This window comes from Macaca mulatta, chromosome 7 (genome assembly GCF_049350105.2).
Source record: "Macaca mulatta isolate MMU2019108-1 chromosome 7, T2T-MMU8v2.0, whole genome shotgun sequence".
Taxonomy (NCBI): domain Eukaryota; kingdom Metazoa; phylum Chordata; class Mammalia; order Primates; family Cercopithecidae; genus Macaca; species Macaca mulatta.
The window spans coordinates 112,518,099-112,533,680 of record NC_133412.1 but is presented as its reverse complement, the minus strand read 5'-3'; the positions used below and the strand labels follow the sequence as shown (position 1 = coordinate 112,533,680).

Here is a 15,582-nt window from a genome sequence, read left to right as displayed (position 1 = left end):
TGTGATCTGTTGTCAGTAATCTTTGATGTTACTATTGTAATCATTTTGGCACCCCACGAACCACACCTATAGAAAATATCTAATTTAATTATAAATTTTTTGTGTGTTCTGACTACTGACTGGCCCTTCCCCCATTTCTTGCCCTCACATTGAGCCGCCCAAATCCCTAAGACAATAATATTGAAATTAGGCCAGTTGGCCATTCACAGTTGCCCACTCCTGTAATCTCAGCAGCAGGAAGATCACTTGAACACAGGAGTTCAAGACCAGCCTGGGGAACATAGACCCCCATTCCTACATAATATTTTAAAATTAGCTGGGCATAGTGGTGTGCACCTGTGTTCCCATCTACTTGGGAGGCTGAGGTGGGAAGATCACTTGAACCTGGGAAATTAGGGCTGCAGTGAGCTGTGATTATACCACTGCACTGAAGCCTGGGCAACAGAGCAAGACCCTGTCTCAGAAAAGAAAGAAAAAATTAGGCCTATTAGTAACTCTACAATGACCTCTAATTGCTAAGTGAAAGGAAGAGTCCCACGTCTCTCACTCCCAAGTCAAAAGCTAGAAATGATTAAGCTTCATAAGGAAGGCATTTCAAGAGCCCAGATAGGCCAAAAACTAGGCCTCTTGTACCAAACAGGCAAGTTGTGAATGCAAAGAAAAAGTTTTTGAAAGAAAGTCTAAGTGCTACTCCATCTATCACATGAGTGATAAGAAAGGGAAATGGCCTTATTGCTAATAAAGTGTTGGTGGTCTGGATAGAAGATGAAACTAGCCACAACATTCCCTTAATCCAAAGTCTAATCCAGAGCAAGCCTCTAATGCTGTTCAAGTCTATGAAGGCTGAGAGAGGTAAGGAAGCTGCAGGAGAAAAAGCTTGAAACTAGTAGAGGTTGGTTCATGAGGTTTAAAGAAAAAAGTTATCTCCACAAAAATGTAAGCTGAGTCAGCAGGTGCTGTCATGGAAGCTGCAGAAGATCTAGCTAAGGTCATTGATGAATGTGGTTACAGTAAACAACAGATTTTTCAGTGTAGATAAAACAGCCTTCTATTGCAAGAAGATACCATCTAGGACTTTGATAGCTAGAGACAAGCCAATACCTGACTTTAAAGCGTCAAAAGACAGGCTGACTCTCATTAGAGGTTAATGCATCTGGTCACTTTAAGTTGAGGCCAATGCTCATTTGCTATTCTAAAAATCCTAGGGCCCTTAAGAATTATGCTAAATCTACTCTGCCTGTGCTCCATAAGTGGAACAACAAAGCACGGATGATAGCACATCTGTATACAGCATAATTTACTGACTATTTTAAGCCCACTGTGGAGAGGTACTGCTTACAAAAAGGTTCCTTTTGAAATTACATCTCATTGACAATGTACATGGTCACTCAAGAGCTCTGATGCAGATGAACCAGGAGATTCATGTTGTTTTCATGCTTGCGAACACAACATCTGTTCTTCAGTCCGTGGATCCAAGAGTAATTTTGACTTTCAAGTCTTATTATTTAAGGAATACATTTTATAAGATTATAGCTGCCATAGATAGTGATTTCTCTGGTAGATTTGGGAAAAGTAAACTGAGGATTCACCCATTCTAGATGCCATTCAGAACATTCATGATTCATGGGAGGAGATCAAAATATCAACATTAACAGGACTTTGTAAGAGGTTGAATTCCAGCACTCATGGATCATTTGAGGGGTTCAAGACTTCAGTGGAGGAAGTCACTGTAGATGTGGTAAAAACTGCAAGAGAACTAGAATTGGAAGTGGAGCCTGAAGGTTTGACTAAATTGCTGCAATCTCATCATAAAACTGGAATGCATGAGAAGTTGCTTTTTGTGTATGAACAAAGAAAGTGGTGTTTGAGATTAGAATCTACTTCTAATGAAGATGCTGTGAATGTTGTTGAAATTATAACATTAAAGGCTTTAAGAAATATTCCATAAACTGAGCTGATACAGTAGCAGCAGAGTTTAAGGGGATAGAGTCCAATTGTAAAAACAATCTCTACTGTGGATAAAAAGCTATTAAGCAGCATAGCATGCTACAGAGGATCTTTCATGAAAAGAAGAGTCAGCAGATGCAACAAACTTCATTGTCTTATTTTAAGAAATTGCCAGTCACTCCAGCCTTCAACTATCACCCTGATCAGTGAGTAGCCATCCGATATTGGGGCAAGACATTCTACCAGCCAAAGATTACAACTAGCTGAAGACTCAGGTGATTGTTAGCATCTTTTAGCATTAAAGTATTTTTTAGTTAAGGTATGTATATTGCTTTTTAACTTGAAAAACAAAAAATTATTTGACTTTCTTTATTTCAATATTCACTTTATCGCAGTGGTCTGGAAGTGAACCTGCAATATCTCCAAGTTATGCCTGTAGTAGATACACAAAAGATAAATACATAGCACTACAAAAAAATCATCAAATCACAAAGGAAGATAGCAAGAGAAGAAAGGAATGAAAGAACTACAAACAAAATGACAATAGTAAGTCTTTACCTATTATTACTTTAAATATAAATGGATTAAATTCCATCATCAAAAGTCATTGAGTGGCTGAATGAATTAAAAAATAGGAACCCACCATGTGCTGGGTATATAAGTTATATACTTATATCTTAGAAAATAGACTTTAAGTCAAAAACTGACACAAGAGACAAGGTCTTTATAGAATGATAGGGTCAGTCAGGAAGACATAACAATTATAAATATGTATGCATCCAGTATCAGGGCACCTAAATACGTAAAGCAAATATTAACATACCTGAAGGGAAAAACAAACAACAATATAATAATAAAAGAAGACATCAAGACACCACTCTCAACAATGGATAAATCATTTAGACAGAAAATCAGTGAGGAAACACTGGATTTTAACCAAACTATGGGCCAAATGGACCTAACAGATACATATAGAACATTCCATCCAACAACAGCAGAATACACGTTCTTCTCAAGCACACATGGAACATTCTCCAGGATAAATCACATTAGGCTACAAAACAAATCTTAATAAATTTAAGATTGAAATCATGTCAGATATCTTTTCTGACCACAATAATATAAAACTAGAAATCAGTAAAAGGAGGAAAATTCACAAATATGTGGAAATGGAAGTCAATAAATATTAAAAGGGAAGTCATATAGATTGATATATTAATATCTAATTAATATATAATTGATATGTTAATATACTAATTAATATTGATCTATTAATAATAATTGATATATTAATATCAATTAATATAATATTAAAAGGGAAGTCAAGGCCGGATGCCAGTGGCTCATGCCTGTAATCTCAGCACTTTGAAAGGTGAAGGTCAAGAGATCGAGACCATCCTGGCCAAACATTGTGAAACCCCGTCTCTACTAAAAATGCAAAAATTATCTGTACGTGGTGGCGTACACCTGTAGTCCCAGCTACTCGGGAGGCTGAGGCAGGAGAATGACTTGAACCTGGGAGGCGGAGGTTGCAGCGAGCCACGATCCCGCCACTGCACTCCAGCCTGGGCGACAGTGCGAGACTGTCTCAAAAAAAAAAGGGGGGGGAAGTCAAATAATATTTTGATACAAATAAAAATAAAAACTTACCAAAACGTATAGCAAGTGGCAAAAGTAATACTAAAAGGAAAATTTATAGCAAAAAAATGTTAAGAAAGAAGAAAAGGCCAGGTGCAGTGGCTCACGCCTGTAAGCCCAGCACTTTGGGAGGCAGAGGCACACGGATCACAAGGTCAGGAGTTTGAGACCAGCCTGGCCAACATAGTGAAACCCTGTCTCTACTAAAACTACAAAAAATTAGCTGGGTGTGGTGGTGGTTGCCTGTAACCCCAGCTACTTGGGAGGCTGAGGCAGGAGAACCTGGGAGGCGGAGGTTGCAGTGAGCCGAGATCACACCACTGCACTCCAGCCCAGGTGACAGTGCAAGACTCCATCTCAAGAAAAAAGAAAAAAAGAAAAAAAAATTCATACAACTTAACTTTAAACCCTAAGGAATTAGAAAAACAACATTCAAAGCCCAAAGTTAGCAGAAGAAAGGAAATAATAAATATTAGAGCAGAAGTAAATACAGACTACAAAAAGCAGTAGTAAAGACTAACAAAGCCGGGTGTTGCTTTTTGAAAAGATAAACAAAATTGACAAACCTTTAGAGTAAGACAAAAGTCTCAAAGAAGTGAAAGAGGAGACATTACAACTGATGCCAGAGAAATACAGTAAGACTATAAGAGACTCCTATGAGCTTTCATTTCCAATAAATTGGATAATCTAGAAGAATAAATAAATTCCTAGAAATATAAACCTTCCAAAACTGAATCATGAAGGAAATATAAAATATCATCAGACAAATAACAAATGAGAGTGAATCCATAATTTTTAAAAACCTCCCTCCAAAAAAGAAAAACCCAGGACTGGATGGCTTCACAGGTGAATTCTACCAAATATTTGAAGAAGAATTAATGTCAGTCCTTCTTGAACTCTTCCAAAAAGTTGAAGAAGAGGGAACGCTTCTAAACTCATTTTATATGCCTAGCACTGCTGTGATACCAAAGCCAGATAAGGACACTAACAATAAAACTATAGGTCAGTGTCTCTGATGAACATAGATACCAAAATCCTCAACAAATACTAGCAAACCAAATTCAACAGCACATTAAAAGGATCATACATCCTAAATGGGATTTATCCCTGGAATGCAGGCATGGTTCACCATATACACATCAATAAATATAATATGCCACATTGTAACAATGGATAAAAATCATGACCATGTCAGTAGATGCAGAAAAAGCATTTGATGAAATTCAACATTCTTTCATGATATAGCACTCAAAAAATTAACCATAGAAGGAATGTACTTCAACAGTATAATAAAGTCCATATATGACCATGTATGACAAGCCCTTAGCTTAACATCATACTCATCAGTGAAAAACTGGAACCTTTTACTCTAAGATCAAGAACAAGATGTGGATGCCTGCTCTTGCCACTTCTATTCAACACAGTATTGGAAGTCCTAGCCAGAGCAATTAGGGAAGAAAAATAAAAGCATCCAAATCTGAAAAGAAAAACTAAAATTGTCTGCAGATGACATGGCATTATATATAGAAAACACTAAAGACACCACCGAAAAAAAACTCTTAATAAACAAATTCAGCAAGGTTGGTGGATGTAAAACCAACATACAGAAATCAGTTGCAGTTCTATACATCCCACAGGAAATTAAGAAAATCCCATTGACAGTAACATCAAAAAGAATAAAATATTTAGGAATAAACTTAGCCAAAGAGGTGAAAGTCTTCAGTTTTACTGATGAAAGAAATTAAAGCAGATACAAATAAATGGAAAAATATCTCATGTTCATGATTGGAAGAAATAATATTGTTAAAATCTCCATACTACCCAAAGCAGTCTACAGATTCAATGCAATCTCTATTAAAACCTCAGTGACATTTTTTACAGAAATAGAAAAACAACCCTAAAATTAATATGGAATTACATAAGACCCCAAATAGCCAGACCAGTCTTGAAAAAGAACAAAACTGGAGGCATCATACTTCCTAATTTCAAAATACATTACAAAGCTACAGTAATCAAAACAGTATCATGGTAGCATAAAGATGGATGTATAGACCAATGGAGCAGAAGAGAGACCCCGTAAATAAACCCACTCATTTATGATTAACTGATCTTTGACAAGGGTACCAAGAACATAAAATGGGGAAAGGATAGGCTCTTCAACAAATGGTGTTGTGTAAACTGGAAATCCACAGGCAAAAGAAGGAAATTGGATCCTATCGTAGACCATGGCCAGAAATCAAAGCAAAATGGATCAAAGAATTAAATATAAATTCTGAAACTGTAAAACTTTTCACAGAAAACATAGGGGGAAAGCTTCTTGGCATTGGTCTTGGCAATGACTTTGTGGTTTGACACCAAAAACAAAGGCAAAAGAACCAAAAATAGGCAAGTGGGACTGTATCATAATAAAAGCTCTGTACAGAAAAGAAAACAATCAACAAAATTAAAAAGCAAGCTGAAGAGACTGAGGCAGGCAGATTGCTTGAGCCCAGGAGCTCGAGACCAGCCTGGACAACATGATAAAACCCCATCTCTACAAAAAAATACAAAAGTAGCTGGGTGTGGTAGCATGCATGTGTAGTCCCAGCTGCTTGGGAGGCCGAGGTGGGAGGATCCATTGAGCCCAGGAGATCGAGGCTGCAGTGAGCCATGATTACGCCACTGCATTCCATCCTGGGAAACAGCAAGACCCTGTCTAAAAGAAAAAAAAAGGTGAGATAAAAGTAAGGAGGTTGAGGCGTAGATCACCTGAGGTCAGGAGTTCAAGACCAGCCTGGCCAACATAGTGAAACCTGTATCTACTAAAACAAAAAAATACAAAATTAAAAAAAACAGGTGTGGTGGTGCATACCTGTGATCCCAGCTACTTGAGAGGCTGAGGCAGGAGAATTGCTTCAATCTGGGAGCCAGAGGTTACAGTGAGCCGAGATGGCACACTGCACTCCAGCCTGGACCACAGAGTGAGACTCCATGTCCAGAAAACAGAGAAATAGAAGTTAAATATTAGCAAAACATCTATCAAGGTAAGAGGTTAATATCCAAAACATATAAGTAACTCGTATAACTCAATAGCAAAAAAAAACAAATTTAACCTAATCTTAAAACAAGCAAAAAACAAATAGATATTTCTCCAAAGACGACATACAAATGGCCTCCAGGTATATGGAAAGATGCTGAGTATCATTAATCATGGAAATGCAGATCAAAACCACAGTGAGATATCAACTCACATCTTAGCATATCTGTTACCAAAAATAAATTTAAGGCCAGGCTTGGTGGCTCACGCCTGTAATCCCAACACTTTGGGAGGCTGAAACAGGCAGATTGATTGAGTCTAGGAGTTCAAGACCAGCCTGGCCAACATGGTGAAACCCTGTCTCTACTAAAAAATACAAAAAAAGTTAGCTAGGCATGGTGGCGCACACCTGTAGTCCCAGCTGCTCAGGAGGCTGAGGTGAGAGAATCGCCTGAGCCTGGGAAGTTGAGGCTGCAGTGAGACAAGATGGCGCCCTGCACTCCAGCCTTGGTAAACGGAGACCCTGTCTCTAAATAAATAGACATTTGTGAGGATGTAGAAAAGTTGGAGCTTTTATACAACTGTTTGTGGGAGTGTAAAATGGTGCAGCCACTGTGGAAAGCAATATGGAGATTCATTAAAAATCGTACTGCTGTATGATCCAGTAATGGAATATTTCTGGATATGTATACAAAAAGGTTGTAATCAGGATCTCAAAGATATCTGCACACCCATGTTCAGTGCACCATTATTCACATTAGCCAATATAATAAAACAATCCAAATGTCCATCAAAAGATGAATAAAGAAAATGTGATATATACATGCAATGGAAAAATATTAAGCCTTAAAAATAAAGAGAGAGAAATCCTACTGTATGCAACAACCTGGATGAACCCACAGGACATTATGCTACGTGAAATAAGTCAGTCACAGAAGGATGCATACTGCATGACTCCACTTACGTGAGGTATCTAAAATAGTCAAATTCCCAGAAGCAGAGAATAAAATGGTGATTGCTAGGGCTGTAAGGAGAGAAAAATGGAAAATTGTTAATGAATATAAAATTTCTGTTCTGCAAGATGAAAAATTTCTAGAGATCTGTTGTAAAGCATAGTACCTATTAGGATTGTGTTGAGTCTGTTGATCAATTTGGGGAGAATTGACATGTTTACAGTATTGAAACTTCCAGCCAACAGATGTGGAATTCCATTTACTTAGATCTTGTTTGATTTACTTCAACAATGTTTTGTGGTTTTCAGTGTATAGGATTGATACTTCTGTTCAGTTGATTCCTAAATATTTTGTATTTTTGATACTACTGTAAATAGTGCTTTTTTAAATTTTAATTTCCAAATGTTCATTGCTAGCGTGTAGAAATACAATTGATTTTTATATATTGACCTTGTATCATGTGACCTTACTCAACTCATTAACCTTACTAAACTCATAGTAGCTTTTTTTAGATTCCTTAGAATTTTTGTGTAAATGATCATGTAATTGGCAAATTAGGACACTTCTGCTTCTTCCTTTCTAATCCATATTCTTTTTATTGATAAATAGTTTTATGGAGTATAGTTTTAATAGCTGATTTAAATTCGTTCCCTAAATCCTTTATCTGCCATTTCTGAGTATATTTCTGTTGATGGATTTTTCTCCTAGTTGTGAGCCATGTTTCCTTACCACTGTGTGGACTCTACTGCTTTCCAGCGGTACTCTCTTCTTCAGCCTTGTAGTTTTGCCCCACATGTGTACAAATCATTACTCAGCCAAAAACCTGGGTAATATGAAGTCTTTGCAAATCTGTGAAGCTCTCTCTGTACATTTCCTTTGTCTCTGGTACTCTGCCCTAAAATTCTGGACTACAAACTCCCTAAAATCTCTGTCTCCTCCACTCAGACTACCAGGCTATGTTGTAACCTGAAAACTCTCTCCAGGCCATAATCTCAGGCAATTATAGTACACACTTCATTTTTTCCCCATCTTCCAGGATCAGAGTCCTATATTGCTTATTGTCCAGTGTCTGAAAACAATTATTTTATGTTTTGTCTAGTTTTATAGTGGTTTACAGAGGGAAGGCAGTTGTCCTTGTTTAATTCTTTGTAAAAGAAGTAAAAGTCTCTTCCATATGTATTTTAATACCACCAAATAAATGAAAGTTTAGTTGAAAGGAGGAAAGTACTGAGATTGTATGACTCGCCTGAGTATTATTTTGGAATTGAGTGTGATATGTTTTTTCTACTTTATATAAAACCTTATATTCTCCAAAGCCAAATAACCCACTTTTATGGATACTTGTCCTTCACAGCACTGAATCACTATTGTGTCTCTAATATATAGCACAGTTCCTGGTACTTCGTAGGCCCTCAGGGAATTGTTGGTTAAATGAATAAACGAATTAATGATAATTCCTCAAGCTAAATTTTAGAATCATTGGGCTTTTCAGTGCAATTAAGGTGATTTACTTGAGAAAATGTGACATACCGTCAAGAAATGGTATTTTTCGGGCCAGACATGGTATCTCATACCTATAATCTCAGCCCTTTGAGAGTCCAGTATGGGAGGATTACTTGAGCCCACAAGTTCAAGACCAGCCTGAGGAACATAGCAAGACCTTATCTCTACAAAATATTACAAATTATCCACATATTGTGGCACATGCCTGTGGTCCCAGCTACTCAGGAGGCTGAACTGGAAGGATCACTTAAGCCCAAGAGGTTGAGGCTGCAGTGAGCCATGATCATACCACTACACTCCAACCTGAACAACAGAGCGAGACACTGTCTCCAAAAAAAAAAAAAAAGAAAAAGAAAAGGTATTTTTCATTTATTTAAATCTTGTATCACTGTTGTAGATGATATATTTTTTAATTAAAATTATCCCATTTTATGTTATAAATGGAATCTCTAGTTGGTTATTATTGGACTCAGGAGTTTTATCTTTATCCATTTGTTTTTCTCCTATTTTATTTACAATTTTACTATTAGAAAACTGTATGTTTTGTAACTAAAATTATCTAAAACCAAAAGATTTTTACATCATTTTCTTTTTTAGGTAGAGTCTGTCTCCCAGGCTGGAGTGCAGTGGCACGATCTCGGCTCACTGCAACCTCCGCCTCCCGGTTCAGCTGGGATTACAGGCGTATGCCACCATGCCCAGCCAATTTTTGTATTTTCAGTAGAGACAAGGTCTCGCCATGTTCGCCAGGCTGGTCTTGAACTCCTGGCCTCAAGCGATTCCCTGGCGTTGGTCTCCCAAAGTGCCGGCCAGGACTACAGGTGTGAGCCACTGCACCTAGCCTTACGTAGTTTTCTACTTCCCTTGTTCATAAGCTGTATGGTTTGATCATAAAACTGGAGAAGGTTCTCTTTAGATTTTAGTTAAGGAATATTTCTTACTGAGTAGGTATCTTCAGGGCAGTGATTTACCCTGGAGCATTTAACATGTTAACTAAATTAACTGGTTTGAGGAAATGTTTATATTGTAATTATCATCTCTCTAAAATTTAGAGCTTATATAGTTTGTCATATGTCATTGTGTTATTTATCCCTAAACCCTATAAGGTAGGTATTGTTACTACTGATGAAGAATTGAGTCTCAGGCACATTAAGAGACTTTTCCATAGTCATTATAATATTCAGTTCCTGAACTAATCTTTATACCATAGTCCTTGTTCTTTAAAGCTTTTGCCACTTCTCCTGTATCATGTTGCTTTGTATGCATAAAGAAATCTGAATGTATGTATAAAGAAATCTGAAAGTACTTAACTGGATTCTAAGTGAGTTATAAAATAGAAACCTTGCTAGAATATCCCCTTTGCATATTCTTATTTTTTATATTTACATTTTTTTAAGTATAAATTATTTAGAAAATCATTTCAAATGATTTTTCTTGTAGGAACCTTCAGAAGTTTAGTCTTTTTGGAGACATAAGTGTTCTACAACAGCAAGGAAGTTTGTCAAATACATACCTCAGCAAGGTGGACCCTGATGGCAAAAAAATTAAACAGTAAGTTACATGGTTAATAGAAAGGAGGTTGTACTATTTATTAATAATGTGTTTTTCTAATAAATTATGAGATACAAACAGAAGAGTAATGATTTTTTTCCTGAAAGGAACATAGGTCCTGGAAATGTTTTAATGATGAAATACAGTGATCAGCATCTGCCATTCCATCTCATAAATCTTTAAGACAAATCAAATAACTAAGTGAATAATTATTGCTATTTAAAATTATTTCCCTACTTGCCTTTGCTATAACATAAATTGTATGTCATCATACTTTTCTACTAAACGGGTATAAGTGGTGCTTTTTGTGGATGAGGAGCATATTTCTGTGTGTTTAATAGATCTGTGTGTTTAATATACCTTTTCATTACATTTTAATGTGAATTTTAATGGTATTTACTGTGGGTTGAATAGAAATTACCTAATGAGGAAAAATAGATCTCAAAATTGCATGCTTTTCATTGCCTATTTTCAAAAGTCAGTGTTAAAAGATTAGAACTGAATGTTAATGGGATCACCGTGGCATGTGTTTTCCTTATAGAATTCAGCAACTGTTTGAAGAAATCCTGAGTAATAGTAGGCAACTGAAATGGCTGTCCTGTGGGTTTATGCTGGAAATAGTAACGCCAACATCACTGTCATCTCTCTCTAATGCTGTTGCCAGCACCATGGAGCACCTGAGTTTACTTGACAATAATATTCCTGGTAACAGCACTCTTATTACTGCAGTTGAACTGGAGCGATTCGTGAATCTGCACTCACTTGCCTTGGATTTTTGTGACTTTACAGCTGAGATGGCAAGAGTCTTAACTGATAGCAACCATGTGCCTTTGCAGCGACTGTCTCTTCTGGTTCACAGTGTTTCCATAATGCACAAGTCTCTGGACAACATGCCAAATGATGAGCATTGGAAAGCCCTGTCACGAAAGAGCACCAACCTTCGGGTCTATATAATGGCTTTTGATATCAAGAGTGAAGATATGTTAAAGATTCTAAAACCCAGTATACCACTAGAGAGGATTCATTTTGATAGCTATATCACTTGTGTTTCAGGGGCTATTGTTGATCTTATATCCAGGCAATATGACAAGTTCCTCACTCATTTTATTTTAATGAATGATGTGATTGACACGTCTGGTTTTCCAGATCTTAGTGACAACCGAAATGAAGATCCGTTGGTTTTATTAGCATGGAGGTGCACAAAGCTCTCTCTTCTGGCAATTCATGGTAGGTGATTTTGTTCATTATAATCTAATACTGGAATTACACCGAAAACATTTTATGCCAGTAAAGAGATATCACTGACCTTGATAGTATCAAGAAATCTTGGATCAACTTGATATGCAGATTCTTATGCTTTCTAAAGCTTGCAAGATATATCACTTACAAAAGGAAAATCATATTTAACCCTAAGTGTTCTGCTCCAGCTTCCCTGTTACTTTTTTGTCCATCATTTGAATGGCGGTATTTCAAAAAAAAAAAAAAAATCAGTGAAATTAATTTAACTGTCTAAGAAAGCACACATACCTGTGGTAGATACATTTCCTCTAATCACCCGACCCCTTAAAACATAGCACGGGGTAAGAGAACGTATTATTTCTTTCATGCTCACTACCTCAGCTTTTAGGTTCTTGGTATCAAAGTATTAATGTGTGTAATTTTTTTTAACGATGGTTCCATTGATATGCTTCTTTCATTTTAATGTGACCTGTTCTCATTTGGATGGAGAGTTGGTATTCTGACAAATAAATTTACTTCTTTTTTGGATACTTGTAAGATAATTACAAAGTAGTATATAAGAATGTCTTAAACTCTCTTATTAGCTTATCTTACCAGCACTGTTTCATTATTTTTTTTTAGCGTCCCTTTGTGTTTGGGAATGTATGTCTTGCTTTTCAAGTCTTGCTTTATGCCAGTCGTCAGAGGTGGTAGAAAAGACTAGATCAATACTGAAAGTGGTAAACACAGTGGGGTAAAGACATATCAGGTTATTTAAAAGTTAATTTAAGCCAGTCTTTTTAAAGCCTTTTTCTTCTTTAAGCTAAAGCTCCCCACATTCATCCCCCTTTATTCCTTCCCAGTAGTAGTTATTATTCTGAAGTTGGTGTATATCATTCCCATGATTGTTTTATAATTTACATATTTGCTACTGACAATTAAGTTTACCTTTAAAGTGTCACTTCGTAACTTTGTGAAGCATTATGAGAGATGATTTTTCGCAAATGAAAAATACATTTACCACATGTGGTTAACAGATATGTGTATTTTCGCAAATGAAAAATACATTTACCATATGTGGTTAACAGATACGTGTATATATGAACTAAAAATTTCATCCTTATGGTACATCGTTACCCAAAGCTGTAAAATTTATTTGTATATACTTTAAATGTCTGTTTTACTGAATGAAGTAGTATCATAAAGGATCTAATCATAATTGGTACTCTTGAACACAACTTGTAGCCTTTTTTTTTTTTCTGGGCTATACAACCATGTTTCCTATTCCAATTTCAATGTATTTCTAAAGGAAAAAGACCAAAATGGTAAGTGAGATACAAATTTGAAGCTTCTCTAGAAGCTTTGAATGAGGAAAAGACAAACTTATCAAAAAGGAAAGGACAGTGTTGTCTTTTGTTTATTTTTCAGGTTACACGGTGTGGGCACATAACCTCATTGCCATTGCTCGTCTTCGGGGCTCTGATCTGAAAGTGCTTGAAGTCACCGAAGAAAGCATTGATTTTGACCAAGGTGAACTGGCCGACCAGGATGTAGATCCAGTGCATAACCTTATTGAGCAGGTATCCCTGGGCCTGGGTCAACCTTGGCACGCAGTCATGGACATCGAATCACTCAGTGTCTTCACTGAACCAAATCGTCATTTTTACAGAGAGATGCAAAGCTTCAGTGAAGACATTTAGCTTTTTTTTAAATGTAGAATTCCTGTGGTTACATATGCAAGTAGGGTCCTATTATGTTTTTTTTTTTTTCAGTAGTGTGAATTAATCCTTTTGTGCTGTGTTTAATCAGTATTAGCTTTATAGAATTATATATGTATATTCTACTTCTTGATCAAAGAACGTAGTCGGGTATTGGTTTAGAAGTTCAAAGTGACAATGTATAGGGCTTTCACGGTTAATGGACTTGTTACCAAACCTTAAGGATATACAGCCGAAGATTGTCTGAGGTTGCTGGCTAACTTTATTTTTCACTGAGTTACTCTGCCTTTTCGACGTTTTTATTCTTTGTGTGTCAGAGTTCAGAGCTCAGGAGCCAAAATATTTTTATACATACATAGATATATATCCATAGCCTGGTAGATTTATATGCAATGCACTGCATCCATGCATTCTGATAGCATTTCATTAATTTTGATTTCAAATGGAAGATAAATAATATCCCAAATGAATTATCTGTAACACAAAAGCCAAGACTTTAACTTTCATTACATATCTAATAGTCGGTATCACCAGTTACCATTTTGAATTTTGTATAGTACTAGAACATTGCTTAATCGTTTTTTTTAAAAAAAATGCATTTACATAAACATGAATACTGAAATCGTTGGATTTTTTTTAACTATATCTGACATAATTTTATTCATCAATTACATTACACATTCATTTAGCCCAGATTTCAAATAGTGGGGGAAGAAAGAAACTGTATTTCAGAGTAAAACCTCCTAAAGGAAATAAAAATACAGAGTTGTAAATACACATGCTTGCAAAAACATTAGTCGTGAAATCCCTAACAACAAGTCACTGGATTTTTCTCTGTCAGCACGCGTGTCAGCTGCCAAAGAATAGACTTAATGAAGAAGTGCCCACATGCTGGCAGGGGCCGGCCCACTCTGGCCAGCCAGATACTGCTAGATTGTAATATTTAAGGTCGAATTTCGACCTGTGGTACACAGCTGTGCTGTGGCTCAGTCAGCAACCTCAGAACTCTGAAAAAACAAAACAAAAAAAAAAAGAAAAAAAAAACATGCACCTGTTTCACTGTGAATAGTGAATGTAAAGGAAAGAAAGGAAAAACTGAAAGCTTGTTCTATCACAGGTATGAGCTGCTATGATACATGAAGAACATTCCATGAAGTATGTTTTAAAACCTTGTTATATCTGAGAGGCTTTAAAAGCCTATTAACTGTTTCAGGGCAACCGCGGTACAGACGTGGTCTCTGTGAGACTTCCACCTGACCCCAGTTTTAAGTGGTACGAATGTTGTGCATTTAATGTTAAAGGACAGTCTGCAATAATAAAGTAAGTAGCCAACCTGGGTGCCCAGCAGTGCTGAGACCTGGCTGCTCTATTGTAAGCTTTGGAAACACAATTTATGCAACAGATGTCCAGATATGATTCTATTTATGGAAAAAAGTTTATATGTGTTTTACAAATGGTTTTACCATCTTATATTAAAATGACCTTTTGACAGGTGTGCACTGTTTTGTCTCCAGTGAGCACATACCATGCGGATTTTATATGTACATCAGTAGTGTGAATCCACTGGCACAGTGTGTGTAAATGCCAGATGTGGTGAGATTTTATCTTATAAATGTGATCAGATAAAATAACTCCTGACAGAAACTGTAAGGAAACCAGCTGAATGTTTGACCTGATGACTGATGTTGTATGGTTTATGTTAAATGTATATTCTTTTAATCAATGAATAAAGCATTAAAAATGATCATTGTAATATATTTTATTGTATATGAAGCATGACTACTTTTAGTGTTAAATAAACTGCAATAATCCTTACATTGTGTATAATAATGTGTTAGTATTCTGGTTGTATTCTGGTGCAGCAAAGCTTAAATTTGAGAATACATTATAAAGTCTTAGCTGAATAGTTTGGAGAATTTTTTTACAAAAATTCACTTTGACAAAATACAAGCTTAAAAGCAAACACTGGATTTCTTAGCCCAAAATCTCAATATATTATGCACCTAGAATACATTATCAATATGGTAAAAATTTATAG

At 36.2% G+C, this 15,582-nt stretch overlaps 1 protein-coding gene across 1 annotated transcript in view; it reads left to right on the top strand.

Moving 5' to 3' along the window:
• FBXO33 (F-box protein 33) overlaps positions 1 to 15,371 on the top strand; it is a 32,093-nt gene extending 16,722 nt beyond the window's left edge. Inside the window, exons 2-4 of the mRNA XM_001093383.5 lie at positions 10,498 to 10,608; positions 11,150 to 11,835; positions 13,255 to 15,371. Of these exons, the coding sequence (XP_001093383.1) occupies positions 10,498 to 10,608; positions 11,150 to 11,835; positions 13,255 to 13,526 (1,069 nt within the window). The 3' untranslated portion in view covers positions 13,527 to 15,371. The remainder of the gene's footprint in view (positions 1 to 10,497; positions 10,609 to 11,149; positions 11,836 to 13,254) is intronic.
• Positions 15,372 to 15,582: the final 211 nt, after the last annotated feature.